This window comes from Brassica napus, chromosome A3 (genome assembly GCF_020379485.1).
Source record: "Brassica napus cultivar Da-Ae chromosome A3, Da-Ae, whole genome shotgun sequence".
Taxonomy (NCBI): domain Eukaryota; kingdom Viridiplantae; phylum Streptophyta; class Magnoliopsida; order Brassicales; family Brassicaceae; genus Brassica; species Brassica napus.
Window position 1 is genome coordinate 16,392,349 of NC_063436.1, and position 19,018 is coordinate 16,411,366.

A 19,018-nucleotide genomic window follows, 5' to 3' on the forward strand; every position below is an offset into this window, starting at 1 on the left:
TTATAGAAATCTTGGAATAGCTAGTGATATTTGATTTTTTCAATGAAGGAAAAAGGTAATAATATTGGATATATAATAGTAGGCTATAATATAATAACAAATAGTAAACATAGTATACCATGAATTTTAGATTTGGAGGTTTAAGACAAACATTTGTGGTTTAGGGATTGAAATTATCGTTACTATGTCGCTAATTACTAATGAACTAACGACGGAATACCATAATTATCGTTAACCGGACGCTAACTGGCGTCATATAAATATGTTGTTACTTGTTAGTGATAGTCGTGTGCGTTTTGACTGAAATTAACGACGAATAGTTTACGACATGGTCTTCATGTCATTAATATGTCGTTAAATTACGACAGTGTAATGACGTATACTATAGCCATGCTTTAGTGATGGTTTAGCGACATAAGGTTTACTGCCGACATTATAGTGTAGTTAAAATGTCATTAAAAACCGACATTTGTGTATGTCGTTAATTACCGACGTATTAACGACGTATGTATATCTTTGTCGTTCATGTGTCATTAAGATGTCACTAATTTACGACTGTATGTTGATGTCATTAATTTTCGTCCTTAATGGACTGTTTTCTTGTAGTGATAACTTAATATTAGTTCTAAAATATAGGATAACTAGGGGCGGCCCGCCCTACGGACGGATTGAAAATTAACAAATAATTTAAGTAGTTAGAGTACATATTATATATATATATTGTTATTATTTAAAATATGCATATTAATTAGATTTTGTACATATTGTATATGAACACTAAATAAACCATGTTATCTGAAAAATTAGTTCTTTTTAAAATTAAATATTAATTTTTATTTTTGTAAGATGATTTTATTTGTTAAGTAATCTATGTTTTAATTATATGCTAAGAATTGGATGTGGCATTACATCATCATCTTTTTTGTTAGTATAAAAGAAACAACCTTGTAAATATTTTCACATATTTTTTGTTTAATTCTATATACTTTAGTGGATTATCAAATGTTCTTATTAAATCTAGTTTTGTTGGAGTTAAAATGTATAATTAATTTTAAAATTATATATGTAATATTAGATATTTAATTAATATATTTGACCCAGATAATAGAAAATATACATGTTTGATATAACTTTTTATATTTAGTATATTTGAAAATCAATTAAACCATGTTTTTTATATAAATGATTATTATTTTTTGAAATAAATGTTACTGATTAGTTAAGAAAAAATTTACTGATTAGTTTTCATAACATAAATTTTAAATTTTAATTTCTTAAAATTCATTGTTTTGATTATAAATTTACTAAATTTTACGATACTAATTGATTCTAATTAGAAAAGATACATGTTTGTTTGGATTTTTTTATATGTGTGTATTTAAAATCCAAATGAACTATACTATCCTAATAAATAACTATGATTTTCAGAACAAAAGATACTGATTTATTATTAGAAAAATAATTTTTAATATTAACCTCATCAAATATAATTGATTTATGATGTATTAACAATTTACTATCTATCCTATAACTACATCTAAATAATTGATTGTTATTTATTGATATTCTTATTGTACTTCAAAATTCGTTACTTATATATAATGTAAAAAATATTATTAAGCTATTACTTTTTGTTTGACCAAAAAAAAAGCTATTACTTTTTGCATATTAATAATGATTAATGATTATATGACCACTTAGGGTCTGACTGGTTCAAACGCAGCGGTTGCGGTTGCGGGAGTTTGTGGATGCGGGCGGTTGCGGTTTCTAGCGGTTTTAAAAGATTTGTACGACTGGTACTGCGGTTAAAAATTGGTGTGTTTGCGGGTAACTTATAACTGGTTAACTATCAAATGCGGAAACAGTCAAATATATTTTAATATTTTCATAATTTCAATTTTAATTTTTTTATTAAATATTTTTACTTTTTTATATATATTGTTTTTCAAAAAAAAGAAATTTTTTTTACCATCCCGCAACCGCAAATGCTAGCTGGAACCAGCTTTTGAATTTATGAGATTCGGAGCGGTTTGAAGCAGTTTAGAGCGATTTGAGTGATTGTTGCAAACCGCCGACAACTGTTACCAACCGCAAAAGCTGCGTTTGCAGGTGGTAGCGGGAAAACCAGTCGCCCCCTTAATAGATCTCGTAATTGCTAACAAAATAGTTTTTTCACAACATAAAAGTAAATGTTAAGATGTTAATGACAAAATGATCAAAAAAGTGAAAACTAATTTTCAAGTTTATATATATAGAAAGTTAAAAAAAAAAATTATATATAGGTAAATTTTATCGGCCATATTTGCTTTTTTTTTTTTAAACGAAATACCCAATAAGAAAAATTACAAAGTCTGATAAGCCCATTTCATTCTATTTACATCCTTCTATGGCTAAGGAAAGAGGAAAAAACGTCAAGACGTCTGTACACGTATTGAGGCATGAGAAAAGAAAATTTGAGACGGAGACGGCACCAGCAATTCTATGAACCTTAATAGTTCCGTCGTCAGGGATATCAAACATCCGTTTAGCTCCTTCTTCATTGTGTAATCCAACGTTCTTCACGGCAATCTAAATACATTTAAGAAGCATCACACTTGATCTGTTGAACATTTAGGTAGTTGTTTAACCTTTCAGCCTAAACTGTGAACATTGTTGAGCAGAGAAGACCTCAGGATCTCAGTCATCTAAAGCCAAAATCTGCCCAAAACCAGAGAAGCAACTCTTACCCAATAAAACAGAGGCATGCATAGCCTGCTATAGTCTCAAAGAATCATCAGCCCAAATGTCGCTCCCATCGTTCCTGTACAGACACAGAAAGAAAAAAGACAATATCATGAGAGAACATAATGGGTTTCAGACTTGATATGATCAAGAGTCTTTCTGCCTTCATTGTTGTTGCCCGCCATGATATAAGCTTATGAAGCTCGGAACTCATGCTTTTCTATCTCAGATTATCAATCTACAGAGGAAACTCCACCCATACCTAATTAAATAAGCCCACCAAAAGGGAAGACAAAGATTTTATTCATGTACGCAAGAAAATCTGAAAACAACAAAGGATTGAATATCACATATCAGATTTCGTGTTCAAATCTGAAAAAAAAAACTGAATCTGATTTAGATAGAAGTTAATATATCCGGTTACAATCATGGGACAGATCAATTTGTAACCAGAACCAAAACATCAAACTAACAAAAGGTATAAACAATTGATTCAAAGGATGAATCGGAAGGGAAGAACAAAAAACGTTGCTTTTCTCTCTCTCGAAGATGTGTAGAGAGAGAACAAACAGAGAAAGCTCACCATCACATTTGACGTTCCTCGCCTCCCAGAACCGCAGGAGCCGTGCCTCGACGACGGAAGAGCACTTGCCGGTTTCCATGTCGGAGAAAAAAACTCTCAAAATTAGCCATAACAACACGAATCAGAATATTGGAAGAGATAGGAAAAGAAATTGAGTTTGAAGCAAGAAGAACTCACATATTTATACAGATCCATACCGCATAGGAGATACAAAGTTATAACACCGCCCGTTTCAGTCAGAGGAAAGAATCACAGGCGTCATGGGTTGCTGTCGCAGGAATGGAGAGACGGAAGGCAGATCTACGATCGAGCAATTAGGGTTAGAGGGTTCATTCAACCGTCTCGGGCCGAACAGAACAACAAACCGGAGGCCAACACGCGATGAATGTCAAAAGCCCATAAGAACTCGCGTTTAAATGAAACGTTGAGTTTCGTTACTGAGTGACACGTGTCAGTCCGAGAGAACACGATTTATCTATGTGGCAGAGGACGTGGCGCAAGGAGGAGGGATTAAACTATACTTTATATATAAAGATATATGTTTTTTTGCCAATGTATTGGATGCACCATAAATTCATATTATCAAAAACAACAAAATAGATTTAGGGGAAAAAATTTCGTCGAATATTTCCAAGCAAAATTTTTTTCCAACAGCTACGTTCAGCTTTTCCTAGTGTTGATATATTTGATTAAGATATGGTATAATTAGGGTTAAATTTTAATATCGAATTAGCAGCGGGGAAAGACTAAAAACTAGAAACAATTAGGTCTCAAGTCCAAAATTCCTCGGGTTCCACTGTTTCGGAAAAGTAATCTCTCTGTTTCCGAAAATAAGATTTTCTAGAGAATATAAGCTTATTAAGAATTTAATAAATTTTTATAATTTAATTTATTTTTTATTTTATTATACATTTTCCAATAACTTTTCACCAATGAAATTTAATCAATTCAAAAATTCTCAATTAATGTTACTCAAAAATATAAAAAAGTATCTTAACAATATAGAAAATCTATTTTTGTGGAACAAGAAAAAAATCTAAGAAAATCTTACTTTCGGGAACGGAATGAGTATTAATAATCAGTCTTTTAGATATTAGGGTTAATCATTAGTTTTTTTTTTTTTGGTAAACGGTTAATCATTAGTTGTTCTCGAATCATTTTATAAACCCTGAATTCTTTTCAAAGTAATTGGATAGCGGGAAATAGAAGTTGTGTCTCTAGAGTGCTAATGAATTATGAAGGATAATATCTTCAGGTAAATTAAACAAAAAGGGTAAATTAAAGAAAATATAATATATATTGAATATAAAAGTAAAAATATATGGTTTTTAATATCTTCGGGTAAATATCAAGTAAAATATATTCAAGATATAAATAAAAATACATGGTTATAAATATCTATTTTCGTAATATTGTTTGCTAAAGAGTTTTGGATTTTATCTTATTATAAATTTGTCTATTCGTGCTTTATTTTCTTATCGTATTATAACTTTGTCTATTCCTGTTTTATTTTCGTAAACAAAATAAAGTTGCCTGTCAGTTTCCAAATAAAATAGTAGGCTAATGATGAGAAAGGATTATGAGAACAAATTCTATAAATTAGTGACCTTTTTCTTCTTTAATTTCTCTAACGACAGGTGGAGAAAGGTTTGTCTTTGTAGAAATAACGGAAAAGGCAAGCACCATTTGCTTGTTTCGCTCTCATGGGGTCTTCAAAAGGCATTCTCTTTACACTTGCCATATTCCATACTTAAATCAAACCTAACTAAACCACGTGTTGGGAGATCTTTCTACTTAGCTCAAGTTTGTGTTTGTCCTTCTTAGGGCATTTCCAACCCAAACCTTTTTTTTATATAATTTCTACAAAAATAAAATAACTCTATTGTAGAGTAAATTTTGCTTTAATGATTTACTTTATAATAGAGTTGCTCTATTATACAACTCTATTATAGAGAAGAAAATAAAGGGATTTCTATTTTTCACTCTATATTTGGAGTGAAAAAGTGAAATCCTTCTACTTTTTCTTTTATAATATATAGTAATTTTGTTATAGAGTAAACTATTAGAGCAAAACTTACTTTATAATAAAATTATTCTGTTTTTGTGGAAATTATAGAGGAGAAAATAGGTTTGGGACAAAGATGATCTGATGGTTGATTGATTATTCATTGGGCTTATTTTAATTTCAATTTTCTGTGGAGTAGGCCTTATAACAAAACGGATAGTTGGGCTATTCTTCACTTAGTCGAAATCTTACAAGCATAATGTAAAAAAAAACTCACGAATCTATAATAGAATACAAAACAAAGAGGAAGCTAGGGTTTTTTTTTTTTTTTTTTTTTTTTTTGATAATCCAGGGGTTCCCCACTTACGTGGATCATTCCCCTGGATCCGGTTAGGCAGCGGTCCACTTCACCCGGAAGGGCTTTACTTGGGCTGAGGACAAGGCCCAACATCCAGTACCGCATTTGGTGACAGAATGGGCAGTTCGCCTCCGCCTGGCGTCGAACCCGTGAGCATGACAATTGGCCCACAAGGTCCTTACCAATTGAGCTACCTCATCCCGTCAGAGGAGGAAGCTAGTTCCCGACCACCTTCGTCTTTGTCTGGAGACAAAGAAGCTTCACTTTCTCCTTCAATCAAAACACTTCATAGACAGCCCTTACATGTAATCACACCATAGATATCGCTGTCTTTAATTCACTTATATAAGAAGATTTACTGAGTTTCAAAAAAAAGAAGATTTACTGTGTTTAATCTAAATAGCTAGGGATTTAAATATATTTTGGTACAAGTTTGAAATAAATTTATATTTGTCTCCACTCAAATTATTAGTTTGTTTCTTTCAAATCTGACATATAGATGTTCAAATCGTTGTAAGGAAAAAAAAGATGTTCAAATTAACGAAAACAATTTGGTGAAAAGTAATTGTACGTAACCGTCCTCAAGTTCTGAAAAATCAAGATATTACGTACACTTATTGGTTCAGTCAGTTGTTCGTTCATGTTTGCAAAATCATGTTGAATGTATCATTAATACTAATTTTAGAGTTGAGTATAATCCACTTACAAACTAAATTGATTCTATATAATAGCTAGATAATAACTTTTAATGGGGGATGTATATTTTTCTCACTTCCTTTTAAAATCTTTAATCCAGTGTCTTTTTAGCTTATATATTTAAATTAATTTCAAAGAGCTTGTACAATTACTTCTAAATTTTAACCTAATTTTAAAACTTATTTTTGATTATTTTTATATGTGTATATATATTCATAAATACTAAATTTACTAAATATCAATAAGTTGAGATTTTAAAATTGTATAGCAAATTTCTAATTTTTTTCTGATGATCGAGTATGTTTGCATTAACTTATTAAGTACATACGTACCAATACAATGTAAACTCTCTCATGTTTTCTTAATGAATCGTTACTTTTCATAATATTTTTAATATCAATTCACGTGTACACCCGTATGATTCCTCTTGCCAACCCGACAGCTCCATTGAAGAAGACAAATATAAGTAATTTATTTATTAAAAAAATTGTTGACCAAAAGAAATTGTATTAAAAATTTACACTAAAATCATTTTCCTGGCTAAATTCTTAGTGGAATCTACCGACTTTCTCGGACACCAAACACTCGGAAATTTCCATATGACATACCACACGATCTCTCCAACGATTAAAATAAAAAAAGAGAATATAATTATTTACCTATAAATAACTCCATTAGCATAATCATCTCCAAGTAAACCAAGGAAGAAAAGAAAACTTGAGGTACTAATCAACCAAAACCTAAAATGGCTACAAAACATATAGTTCTATGCTGCTTTCTAACGTACGCCTTTGCTACGGCCACAGCATTATCGGAAGGTGATCCCCCGGTAGCAAGGAAGTTCGGTGGGCACGGCTGGCCAAGAGAGGAGGCAGAAGCACCTGAGATTTCACATTCAGAAGCAACTGTACGGCGAGGCCACCACCATTCTACTGTGGACAGATCGGTGGCCGGCGGTGGAGTTATTCTTGGCGGTTTAGCAACTACGTTTCTTGTGGTGGTGTTTTGTTATCTAAGGGCCACCAGGAAACACAAACCCAATTTTGCTGACGAGACAGGGACTCCTAAGGTTTTAGTTTGATTTTTTTGTGTCAGTAGTGTTTCTATTGTAAATGTTTAATGTTCGTTAATTTCATTTATAAGACTTTGTGATATAAAGTTTATTTCGATTTGGTATCTTCTCAATTAGTAATACAGCTCTGAATCTCCTGACAATTATTTATCTTTTTCTGCTTTTGTTTTCAGTTTAATTCAAGTTTTATTATTGCTCACTTCAGTTTTTTAGCCAAAAGGTTTTATTCTTGCTAATGCTAATAAACTAAAAACTAAAGAATCATGTGATATATGTAAAAATACTGAATTTGTAAGTACTTGTTTACGCTACAACTATTTGACAGCTAAACAGTTAACTATTTTCACCTCTGTTTGTTTCGCGCATATGAATTAGTTTTAAACTGCTATGCTTCCAAATTCGTATAAGTAAGATTATGTAGAAACACAGTAGCACTTTTGAGAAATACGTTGAAATAGATATATATATATATATATATATGCATTTACACATATGCATTTTGTCAAAAATAGAGACAGTACAGTATCGATCATTTAAGAAGAAAACAATACCTTTCTCGGCCTTTTGGCTAAGATCAAGTGTAATATCTGTTTTTATCAGTTTAATATCTGATATGTGATCCATCTGATCACACAATATTAATTCTATTTTTAAGAGAGAAAATCCACTAAGGTAGCTTGCTATCTGGTGTTTCAAAAAAAAAAAAAAAGAAGAAAACAAAATACATGGTTTTGTTTATTCATAAGACCGAAAACAAATTAATTTACTTGTGCATTTATATTACATGGTTTTGTTAAATTTAAAATTTTCTATAAAATCTATAGCCGAAAAGTGAAGCTAAACATATCTTAGACCAAAATTTCCCTCTTCTAAAATGAAATTGAAACGCAAATTCAAACATCAATTCAAAAAAAATAAAGTATATAAACAATGATGTGAACTTTACATTTAACATCTTCTAGAAATTTGAAACTTTCTTGAGTGATGCGAAATTAAAATTTTAAATCAAAACAATGAGACTTGTGTACACAATGAATCGGAGCTTATATAACTTGGGGGGGAGAAACTTATCAAACCAAAAGAGTGGCCCACTTCAGTAGCAGGTAGTTTGTTTCGGTTGCGTATCCTAGTTTAGTTTGAGGTTTTGGGCCTTTCTCAGGGATATTTAAGTTGAAGACATTACCTTTAATGTAACCATTTAAAGATACTGGGCCTAAAGACGGCCTTTTCTTAAAAATGCAGTTAGAAAGTACCCGTTTCTTCTTCTAACGTAATTGATAACGTAATCACTATAAATCAAGAACTAATCAAAATGTTAAAGATAACTTAAAATGAAAATATAAAAGTCCTTTTAGCAAGAGTAGAAATGGCCCTGTGCTTCTTTCTTCTTTTTAGAAGAGGGAAATTCCATTGTTTTTCGTTTTGGTTGTGTTTGAATGTGGTTGATTTTTTTTTTTGTCTTCTGAAACTCATTTAACTAGTTGCAAAGTTCATGTTCTTTCTCATGTCATGTGACCATGCGTAAATTTAGCCGCATAAGCGTCATAAAGTTAGTCAATACTACGACCTATATTTCCTCATAAATGTTCTTTTAGACCTTCGAAGAGATTTTATATGACTTTGTAGCGCTTAAAGATATATTCTAATTAACTATTTTGATTTTCAACTTAACGAGGCTGTATTAGTGTAGTGCTGGTAGATCCAAAGGACAATTCAGCTCGTAAGTATTTGGTTCTCTGATTAATCACATATCATTCCCTATTGAATTTTTGATAGCCAGACATTCATCAAGTCAGTGCACATATACAAGTCTAAGATAAAGTATTTTGACATGATATTTTTGTTTTTATCTTAAAAACCCTATTAGAAAAGGGGACTGCTGGTTTGGTATGGTTCGATCTACTATCCAATGTCGGTTCAGAGCATGTGCTCAGAGCCCATTTGCACTAAATCCTTTTTTGGCAATTTTCTTTAAAAAATTAAGGTTTTAATTTGTTAAAAAGCATATTGTCTTTTTTTTGGACAACAAAAGGTTAAAAAGCATAGTCTAAGATCTCAAATTCAAATTTACAATAGTGTAACTACAATTTGTTTTTGAAAAATGTTCAGCACAACTCCCATACATATTTTGAGCCGGACATGGATTGAAAGAAACAATAAGTTTCATCATGTTCGTATGCTAATCTCTTGCGGTAGTGACCAGCAACAACGAATAAAATACCATACGTTTTATGATTAGGTTATTTTTGTGAATTGGACAAAGTAAGTGTAACTTTAGCATTTGGCATTTTTATAGCTCATTGTCGTCACTCATGCAGTGAATCTATTAAACAATAGGTTTCATCATGTTCGTATAACAAAAGATGGAAGCTTGATTTTTTTAAAGTTCCAAAACAATTCATTCAGTATTACATATTTTAATATTGTTGATCTCGTTAAACACGAGAAATATTATATGATTTCAAGTTTGAAAATGAAATCAAATGGACCCATATCGTCTGTATTGTTGATTTTAGCGTATAAAATAATCGGTCTTACTGAAAGCAGGTACAACCGTTTAATATGTGATCTATTTCTAAATAGTCTTAAGGAAGCTTCACTCTTTTTAGAGTTGCAACTTATAATATGTTGCTCGTGTGGCACGCGGAATATTATATGTTCTAAAATTTAGTAACAGTGCAACGATACATATGATTCCAAAGTTAAGCTAAATAAGTAATTTACTAAACTTCTGCTAAATATTTTTGACAAGTACGAATTAAAAACATCTTAAATTTGTAAATATTTAGATCATAGCCCTTATACATCTTCTATATATTAGTTTATATTTATCAATTTAATTATTACCCGACCACTAATTTTGTATATAGAAAGTACATGTAATAAAACTGATTGTGTAAGTATCATTACACGTAATACTATCATTAAAAATCATAAATTCCAATATGATTACTTTATAAAATAAACTAAGCAGTCCAATTAAATGTGTTAAACACTATTTTCTCTTAAGTAGTACTCCAATATGATTATTTTAGATTAGTATATAGCTACAATTATTTTATATTAGTTGTATCAATTGTTTTGCGCACTAAAAATTAAGTGTGATCTGTACAATTATCGCAGTTTGAATTGATTAAAAGTTATCCAAATTGTTTTGTAAAAAAAAAAAAAAGTTCTCCAAATTGAGTTGCATAATAGTATTGTTAAGGGACAAAAAGAGAGGCATTATATATTATATAGGCTAATGTCAATATCCATGCATGTGGTAATTAAGATATGATGAAAGAACGATCCGGATCTGTACAGATTCAAATCGGCTAACGAGGCGTAGTTGAAATATTAAAATGAATAAAAAAGAGGTCAGCTAGTGAATCAAAATCTCTATATAAGAGCTCTACTTAGATGTACAAAAAGACCATCCAAAACTTTCTGTTGAAGAAAACATAGAAAAAAAGCTAAAACTAAAAAATGGCTTTGCATAAGTTTCCTCTCATGGGGCTACTTATGCTCCTAACCATTGTCGTCTCTCCAGCAACAGCCGATGGACCTGTTTGCCCACCGTCCACCAAACTAAGCCGGGCAAGTTTCCCTGAAGGCTTTTTATTTGGCACGGCTACTGCAGCGTACCAGGTATAATACAAGATTTTATAAAAAGTTATTGACATAGTTTATATTGTCCATAATATTCATATATAAGATCCATATACACTAAATAGTTGACCTATACCATTAGGTTGAAGGTGCAGTGAATGAAACTTGTCGTGGACCTGCCTTATGGGATATCTACTGTAAGAGATATCCAGGTTAGTGCCTCTACGTTCACTTCTTATCTCCTTTTAACTGTGCTTAGATTTTGGTTTCCACTAATTAATATCGAAAATCATTTTTTTAATTACAGCCAGATGCAACAACGATAACGGCGATGTGGCCGTTGATTTCTTCCATCGTTATAAGGTAAAATATTACTGTGAAGAAATAATTATCACGTTCACGTAGTAAATATTTTTTATTGTTTTGTTTAATAGACCGTTGACTTCTATTACGTGTTGATAATCGTCTCGTCTGAAAAAATGTTTATAGGACGATATTCAACTAATGAAGAATCTAAACACCGATGCCTTCAGAATGTCTATCGCGTGGCCAAGAATATTTCCACGTGAGTATATGTGTTTCCGATTACTAAATTAATCTTGTGATAATCAAATATGGTCTGTATATAATATATGGCATATATATGATTTTTATATATGATTTTTAGAAACATATTAATGAAATAAAGAAATGTTTTATCAGATGGGAGAAAGGAGAAAGGAGTGAGCCAAGCTGGTGTGCAATTTTACCACGACGTCATCGACGAGCTCATCAAAAATGGTATAAAGCATATAAATTAATTAAGTAAACAGAAACTACATACATGACACATATTATGGTTCTTACTCGTCATTATATTCAATAATTTGAAAAATATTGTGATTAGGTATAACTCCGTTCGTGACTGTGTATCACTGGGACACTCCACAAGATTTAGAGGACGAATATGGTGGCTTTTTAAGTGAAAGGATTGTGTAAGTTTTTTTTAATAAAAGAATGCCAATTTGTATATATATATATACATATATGATAGTTGCGCAAAAAAAATATATATATATACATATATGATATATCATATAGTAGCAACCACTAATGTGACAAACTAATTTTTCAATATAAAAATGCAGGAAAGATTTCCGGGAATATGCAGATTTTGTTTTCCAAGAATATGGTGGAAAAGTGAAACATTGGATCACTTTCAACGAGCCATGGGTTTTCTCCCACGCCGGTTATGACGTTGGCAAGAAAGCACCAGGACGTTGCTCTAAGTACGTCAAAGAAGAATGTCAAGAAGGAAGATCAGGATTCGAGGCTTACCTTGTCACTCACAATCTCCTTAACTCTCATGCAGAAGCAGTTGAAGCTTTCAGACAATGCGAAAAGGTATAGTATAATCTAGTATATCATAATTAATTATCTCCTAATGGATCAAAAAAATAATAGTTTGTTTTGTGTATTTTAATGGGCACAGTGTAAAGGTGGTAAGATCGGTATTGCACATAGTCCGGCTTGGTTCGAGCCACACGACCTTGCTGATTCACAGGACGGTGCATCCATAGACCGTGCACTTCAATTTATTTTGGGATGGTAAGTAGTTAACATCTGCCGTGATATTAAATACTTTTTTAATATTGAATACTTAACTATCTCGTTATTTGTGTATGATATATATTTGATTATTTTCTAGGCATTTAGACACAACTATATATGGAGATTATCCACAGATCATGAAAGACATTGTTGGACACAGACTGCCTAAATTTACTGATGCACAGAAAGCAAAACTGAAAAACTCCGCCGATTTCGTCGGCCTCAACTACTACACTTCAGTGTTTTCAAACCATTTGGAGAAGCCAGATCCTTCTAAACCAAGATGGATGCAAGATTCTCTTATTAACTGGGAAAGTAAGTTTAAGAATGGCTATTTCCAACGAAAATCCGATAACATTTTGTCAATATTTGACTATTTTCTTGTAGTGTTGGTACTAATCAAAATGTATCTTAATCATTTTCAGGTAAGAATGCTCAAAACTTCAGCATTGGTAGCAAGGTATGCATTTTAGTAGTAAAGTTTTCAGCTAAATGTTCTACCCATTTTTTCCTATAAAGTTAACATTTTCACCTCTAATGTTTTCCAGCCTTTCACCGCTGCACTTCCCGTTTATGCGAGAGGCTTTAGAAGTCTTTTGAAGTACATCAAGGATAAGTACGCAAACCCTGAGATTATGATCATGGAAAACGGTAAGTAGAGATTATAGTATTACATGTTAGCTAGTTTTTTGTTTCCTTTGATTAAGTCTTGCAATGAATTTAAAATATATTTTATTTTCTAGGATATGGAGAAGAGCTTGGGGCTACAGATTCAGTTGAAGTTGGTACAGCTGACCATAACAGGAAATATTATATTCAGAGGCATCTTTTGAGCCTGAATGAAGCTATTTGGTAAGTCTTATTCATATGATAAAATTACAATTGTTCTTGGAGAATCTTATAAAACCATTTGTATAATATATGCAGCATCGACAAGGTGAATGTTACTGGATACTTTGTATGGTCATTGATGGATAACTTTGAGTGGCAAGATGGTTACAAGAACAGATTTGGACTTTATTACGTTGACTTCAAGAATAATCTCGCACGACATGTTAAAGAATCTGGCAAGTATTACAAAGAGTTCCTAAGCCAAGGTGTTCGTCCATCCATGATCAAGAAAGATGAGCTTTGAGATGTATTCTGAGGATTTGGTTGTCTGTTTCAAGGTTTCTTTCTTATGTTTTCATTTGTGATTTGACCAAGATCAATGAAGTCTTGGTTATAATAAGAATCTTTTTCAATTTCACAATGCCTTCATGAACTGCAACATCTAGAAGTCTATGATTGTTTTTTTTTTCCACAAACGATTTAGAACTTTATTAATATCAATCACAATATAACATATTACTTGCTCAAAATATATATAAAACATATTACATGCAATATAACTTACAAAATTATATTTAAGAAACAATAATAATAAAAAATAACATGATGCTAATTAACTCATCCGTAAAATAGATTGATTCGCTAACTTTATCCATCTTAGTTCGGTTTTATATGATATGTTTTTGTTTGTAATCTATTGTGATCAAAAATATTTTTCCATTTGTCACATCCTAATCCGTCTCACACACTCTGGCGCCATGAGATACCATGAGTTGTTATAGTCATTAGCAATGGCATAACTATTCTTCCGTGGTAAGCACAGATTACATTGTTATAAAAACATTGTTGCGCCTACAAAACACTATAGAATTCATACATATATATTACAAACACAACAACATCAAACGTCAGAACTTGTGTACCATTTCGTCGGGTTCTTAGATCAAATATCAACAGGAGAAGCATGGCGAATGCATATAAACCACTGCCCATCTATCCGTTCAAACACATTCGACACAAACTGAGCTCCCCAGCTACTACTCCATTTAGTCTTCACAAACTCCATACTCGTTACATAACCTACTTCCCCTCGTACATGAGCCTCAACATCTTTCAGCTCAATCCGTAACGGGAACTCGTAGTTCATCCACACAACAGGGCTTTCCAGATTTGGACCATAAAGATTCCATCTCAGCTAAATCCCCGTTTCTGAAAGCTTGGTAGAACCGAGTGTTGGCAGACAAAACAGAGGCTTTGTTGTATTCTTGAAGCTCTTTTAGTATGTCCCGGATCTTAGCTGCCTCCACGTAGTCTTCTTCATGTATCTCAGCCTCGAGATCTTGCTTCAACGTGTTCTCATCCAATGATACGCTATCAACATCTACAGTTTAGTTACTGTCTTCGCGTTAGACTCAACAGGACCCTGCTTCCAAAATCCAAATAGTGCCACTAACATCAAACAGAACCAAGACTTAAGAAATGGGCCTTACTCTTACCTAAAACTACAAGTTGACCACAGCTTGTAAGAGTAAAACTCAGAACAAACCTTTGTTGTGCAGCTTGAGTGGACCTAACCCGAATGTATTGCTGTTCCAGTGTATGGGATAAGACTTAAGGCAAGTGAAGTAGCTTCGAGGAACCACCAAATTAACAGAGAAGTGATCTCTACTTGGCTTTGAGTTAGAGCCCACACATAAACTTGTAACTAGACCTACATTTATAACCTTGGGCCTAATAACAGCCATTGGTTTAAGAATTACAGAGCCAGTCCCAATTTTCTTGGTATGCATGTTTCAAGTCCCCTATTTTCTTGGTATGCATGTTTCAAGTCCATCGTAATTCTTAATCCAGTTTAGCCCCGCGATGGTAGAAATAGTAAATGAGTGATTTATCTATGTTTTAATTTTGTACACATGATCATTGTTTGTGTTTCATGCTAGTATTAGTGTGGTGCATGTAACATGTTATATGTATGACTTTTGGGTCCAGCACTTTGGGATTATGTCATAAGTAATAAACAAAAGAATACTTACGAACCGTCTTATGTAATTTCAAGTTTGTGTCAACGACCATATAGTTTGTGCCACTTTTTAAAAAAAAAACTAGCGGCTAGATCCATGTAGTTTAAAAAAATATATGTATGAAAGTTTGTGTGATATTAATTCATTTTTAGTATATAGTTTACCTAAACGAGCGTCCCATTATGAATACGACATGTTTTAGTTTCTGCCAGTCATGAGCAAAATATACCAAAACGATTTGATATCATATGTTTACTAAAGTACAGTATGGATGATGATTATGATTTATGAATTGATATTACACTCCCAATCTCGAAAATCTGTGGTAGAACCTACGAAAATAAATTGTTTTTATGAGAATTTCTTCTTTTTATAATTAAATTCTAAAATTAAGTGATGATCCATTTGAAAATGAAGACCGAACTCAACAAATATCTTCTTTTTTTTTTTTGCTAGTCATGAGAAAACTAAATTCTTTATAATATATCAAGATCCTGTTGACATTTTTCGTATCTTAAATAATATAAATCCACATTGATCTTTTCAGAAGTAGTATTATATACTAGTGTAGGTGCTCATCAACTATTTAATTACGATAGATAGTAATTTTTTATTTTAAATATATATATAAACTTTGCGCGCGGGAGTTTCACCAAGCGCATTCAAAGTTTTAGTCCACCGGAAAAAAAAAAACACAATCTCGTCGTCTTTCTCCATTTGCCGGCGATGGGTTGCATTTGCTTTAAACCTTGGCGTCGCTCTCCATCTCGGTCGATTAAACCAACCATCATCGACGAACTAGGTATAATCTCATAGGCTCTCCACTTATGCGTTTGTTATTTATTCCTGAAGACGATGATGATTGATAAACTAACTAATTAACCTAGCCGTTTTTTTCCGGCAGATAATAACGATGCTGATGCCGTGAGCTCATGTCCTAGTTTCCGAGAGTTCAGTTTGGAACAGCTGAGAGTCGCTACAGACGGATTCTCGGCCGGCAACATCGTGTCGGAGCACAACAAGAAGGTTCCTAACATCGTCTACAAAGGGAGGCTCAAAAACGGCAGAAAGATAGCCGTTAAACGGTTTCAAAGGCATTTCTGGCCTGATTCTTCCAAGTTTATCGTTCGTATTTAACCTATCCGTAATTTTGGATTTATTACTTATGATTCTGAATAAGTTTTCTCATGTGCTTTTATTTAAGGCTTATAGGGCCTGAAACAATTATAGATGATATATATATATACATGTTTCGAATGGTTTAAGACCAGATGATCCATATATTTTAAAACCCTAAAATTTGGGGACCAAGGCGGATGTATGTTTTGTCTGGCTGTCTCCAGGACCGACCCTGGAGTTTAGTCTTGGCTTCATTTCTTTACTTTTTATTTGGCTTTCCGGGAAACCTCCCTTGAATGTGGCAATGTTATAGGTTCTGATCTTTGTTGCATGTGGACTTGGTAGAGGACTGATATTAGGTGCTAGCTTGATCAGTAGCACAGCTGAATTTATTGAAAATGGCTTTGTTTTTTTTTTCCCAGGAAGCAGCACAAGCAGTGGGGAGGTGTAGGAGTGAGTATATGGCCAATCTGATCGGTTATTGCTCAAAAGGTCACGAGAGGCTTCTCGTTGCTGAGTACATGCCCAATGGAACACTTGCAAAACACCTCTTCCACTGTGAGAGCCTCAACCTTTTTTTACAGTTCAACTCTTTTTTTATAATTTCATGTGTGTCTAATAAAATTGCTTGACTGTAAAAATGGTTTTTGTCAGGGGAGAAACGACCAATGAAATGGGAAATGAGGTTGAAGGTTGCGTTACATACTGCGAGAGCCTTGGAGTACTGTAGTTCTAGGGGAATAGACTTATACCATGATCTTAACACCTACAGAATATTATTTGATAAGGTATGAAGACTTTTTCACTTCAAATTAAAAAAAAAAACTTCATTTATCTTGGTTTGTATAACTTTTATTATTACAATAACTTATGCAAGTGTTTGATGAACAGGTTGGGAATCCAAGGCTGTCTTGCTTCGGTCTCATGAAGAGTAGCAAAGAGGGAAAGAGCTATAGCACAAATTTGGCATTTGCTCCACCTGAATATATGCGTCTAGGTATGTTCTTTTTATTGAATATTTCTGTCACACTCACACAACCACTCTTCTCAAACTGTGAACTTTGCTAGGTACTTTGCTACCAGAGAGTGTCATATTCAGCTTTGGGACTTTGTTACTAGATCTTATGAGTGGCAGACATATCCCACCAAATCATGTAACCTTCTTCTTACTGAGTGTAATTTTTTTGAAATGAATTGGTTCTTTGTTAAGTAGACTGATTAGTAACTCATGATTTTTAGCTAATTTGTAATTACAGGCACTTGATATGTTCCGTGGCAAAAACTATTTGGTGCTAATGGACTCAGCTCTGGATGGCCAGTACTCTGATGAGGACAGGACAGAACTAATCCACCTAGCTACCCGCTGTTTGCGTTCTGAGCCAGACGAGAGGCCAAGCATAAAGTTTCTTACGTTGGCTCTTTCAAGACTTGAGAAACGAGTTGAGTTATTTCCAAACATCAAAGTGGACAAAAACCCTGTAAGTGATTCTTCAAATGTTTTCAGATTTTTTTTAAGTCTTTCCTATGTATTCATGAGACTTAATAATGACAGACTCTACCAATATCATACACTAAACCTGCAAGAAAGAAGAAGCCATTGCGCTTGACACCTTTTGGAGAAGCATGCTGGAGAATGGATCTAAGTGTCATACATGAACTTCTAGAGAAACTCGGATATGGAGAGGATGTAGTGGTCACAAATGAGGTATATATATATATATATATATATATCTTTGTGAGAAACATAATCTCTTGATACCTCTCAATATAACGTTACAAAAATATATTGCAGTTCTCATTTGAAATGTGGACGGGTCGAATGCAAGAGAATACAGATTACAAGAAGCATGGAGATGCTGCATTTCGTGCTAAGGACTTTGAAACTGCAATAGAGTTCTACACAGAGGTATGTACCATTGTAAATCATCAATAAACCTCCTTGTATACATTATTTTATTAAGATATGAAGTTCTTATATGAACAGTTCATGAGTGGAGCAACAGTGGTATCACCAACAGTTTTGACCAGACGGTGTCTATGTTACCTAATGAGCGATATGTTCAGCGAGGCTCTAACCGATGCGATGCAAGCTCAGCTTGCATCGCCAGAGTGTTCAACCGCTCTCTACTTACAAGCGGCTTGTCTCTTAAAGCTTGGGATGGTGGCTGAAGCTAAAGAAGCACTTAGACATGGCTCTTCTCTCGAAGCTTTTTAGAGTTACAACAAAACCAAGATTTGTACAGCTTAAACCAAGATTAGTACCATCAAAATTTTGTGTGCTAAAACAAGATTTGTGTGTTTTTTTCTTGTACATTCACACTATTTAGCAGTGTTTCACTTTTGATATTAAGCATCATTGTAAGCTTGTTGTGAAGCCATGTTACAAAGGTGAAACAACCATCATGATACGGTAAATGCAGACGCCATGCCA

General features: G+C 33.0%; 3 protein-coding genes, 1 long non-coding RNA gene and 2 pseudogenes across 5 annotated transcripts; 4 read left to right on the forward strand and 2 right to left on the reverse strand.

Moving 5' to 3' along the window:
• Nucleotides 1-2,301: 2,301 nt before the first annotated feature.
• Nucleotides 2,302-3,999, reverse strand: LOC106439205. Its single transcript, XR_007338230.1, has 4 exons — nucleotides 3,305-3,999; nucleotides 2,984-3,043; nucleotides 2,727-2,800; nucleotides 2,302-2,640 (listed from the first exon to the last, which is right to left on the reverse strand). It is a non-coding gene; the product is annotated as an uncharacterized LOC106439205 (long non-coding RNA).
• Nucleotides 4,000-6,370: 2,371 nt separating this feature from the next.
• Nucleotides 6,371-8,112, forward strand: LOC106443985. The gene has a single exon (XM_048776347.1). The coding sequence runs from the start codon at nucleotides 7,109-7,111 to the stop codon at nucleotides 7,442-7,444; it is 336 nt and encodes a 111-aa protein (XP_048632304.1). The 5' UTR covers nucleotides 6,371-7,108; the 3' UTR covers nucleotides 7,445-8,112.
• Nucleotides 7,983-8,138, forward strand: LOC125607678 (annotated as a pseudogene).
• A 2,663-nt stretch (nucleotides 8,139-10,801) lies between these two features.
• Nucleotides 10,802-13,865, forward strand: LOC106439208 (beta-glucosidase 23). The gene is made up of 13 exons (XM_048776348.1): nucleotides 10,802-11,065; nucleotides 11,169-11,238; nucleotides 11,334-11,389; nucleotides 11,516-11,591; nucleotides 11,729-11,806; nucleotides 11,913-12,000; nucleotides 12,154-12,409; nucleotides 12,498-12,613; nucleotides 12,714-12,931; nucleotides 13,042-13,076; nucleotides 13,165-13,267; nucleotides 13,360-13,468; nucleotides 13,544-13,865. Exons 1-13 carry the CDS (start codon nucleotides 10,904-10,906, stop codon nucleotides 13,749-13,751), a joined length of 1,575 nt encoding a protein of 524 aa, XP_048632305.1. The 5' UTR covers nucleotides 10,802-10,903; the 3' UTR covers nucleotides 13,752-13,865.
• Nucleotides 13,866-14,059: 194 nt separating this feature from the next.
• On the reverse strand, nucleotides 14,060-15,192 carry LOC106442170 (annotated as a pseudogene).
• A 1,002-nt stretch (nucleotides 15,193-16,194) lies between these two features.
• LOC106443986 (serine/threonine-protein kinase BSK6-like) lies at nucleotides 16,195-18,851 on the forward strand. Of its 2 annotated transcripts, none has more exons than XM_022717625.2 (10): nucleotides 16,195-16,270; nucleotides 16,373-16,593; nucleotides 17,010-17,145; nucleotides 17,242-17,375; nucleotides 17,479-17,584; nucleotides 17,656-17,741; nucleotides 17,844-18,083; nucleotides 18,140-18,292; nucleotides 18,380-18,493; nucleotides 18,572-18,851. In XM_022717625.2, exons 1-10 carry the CDS (start codon nucleotides 16,195-16,197, stop codon nucleotides 18,800-18,802), a joined length of 1,497 nt encoding a protein of 498 aa, XP_022573346.2. In that variant the 3' UTR covers nucleotides 18,803-18,851. The 2 variants fall into 2 exon arrangements, with proteins under 2 accessions (XP_022573346.2, XP_013740982.2); XM_013885528.2 differs by having other exon boundaries at nucleotides 17,844-18,065.
• Nucleotides 18,852-19,018: the final 167 nt, after the last annotated feature.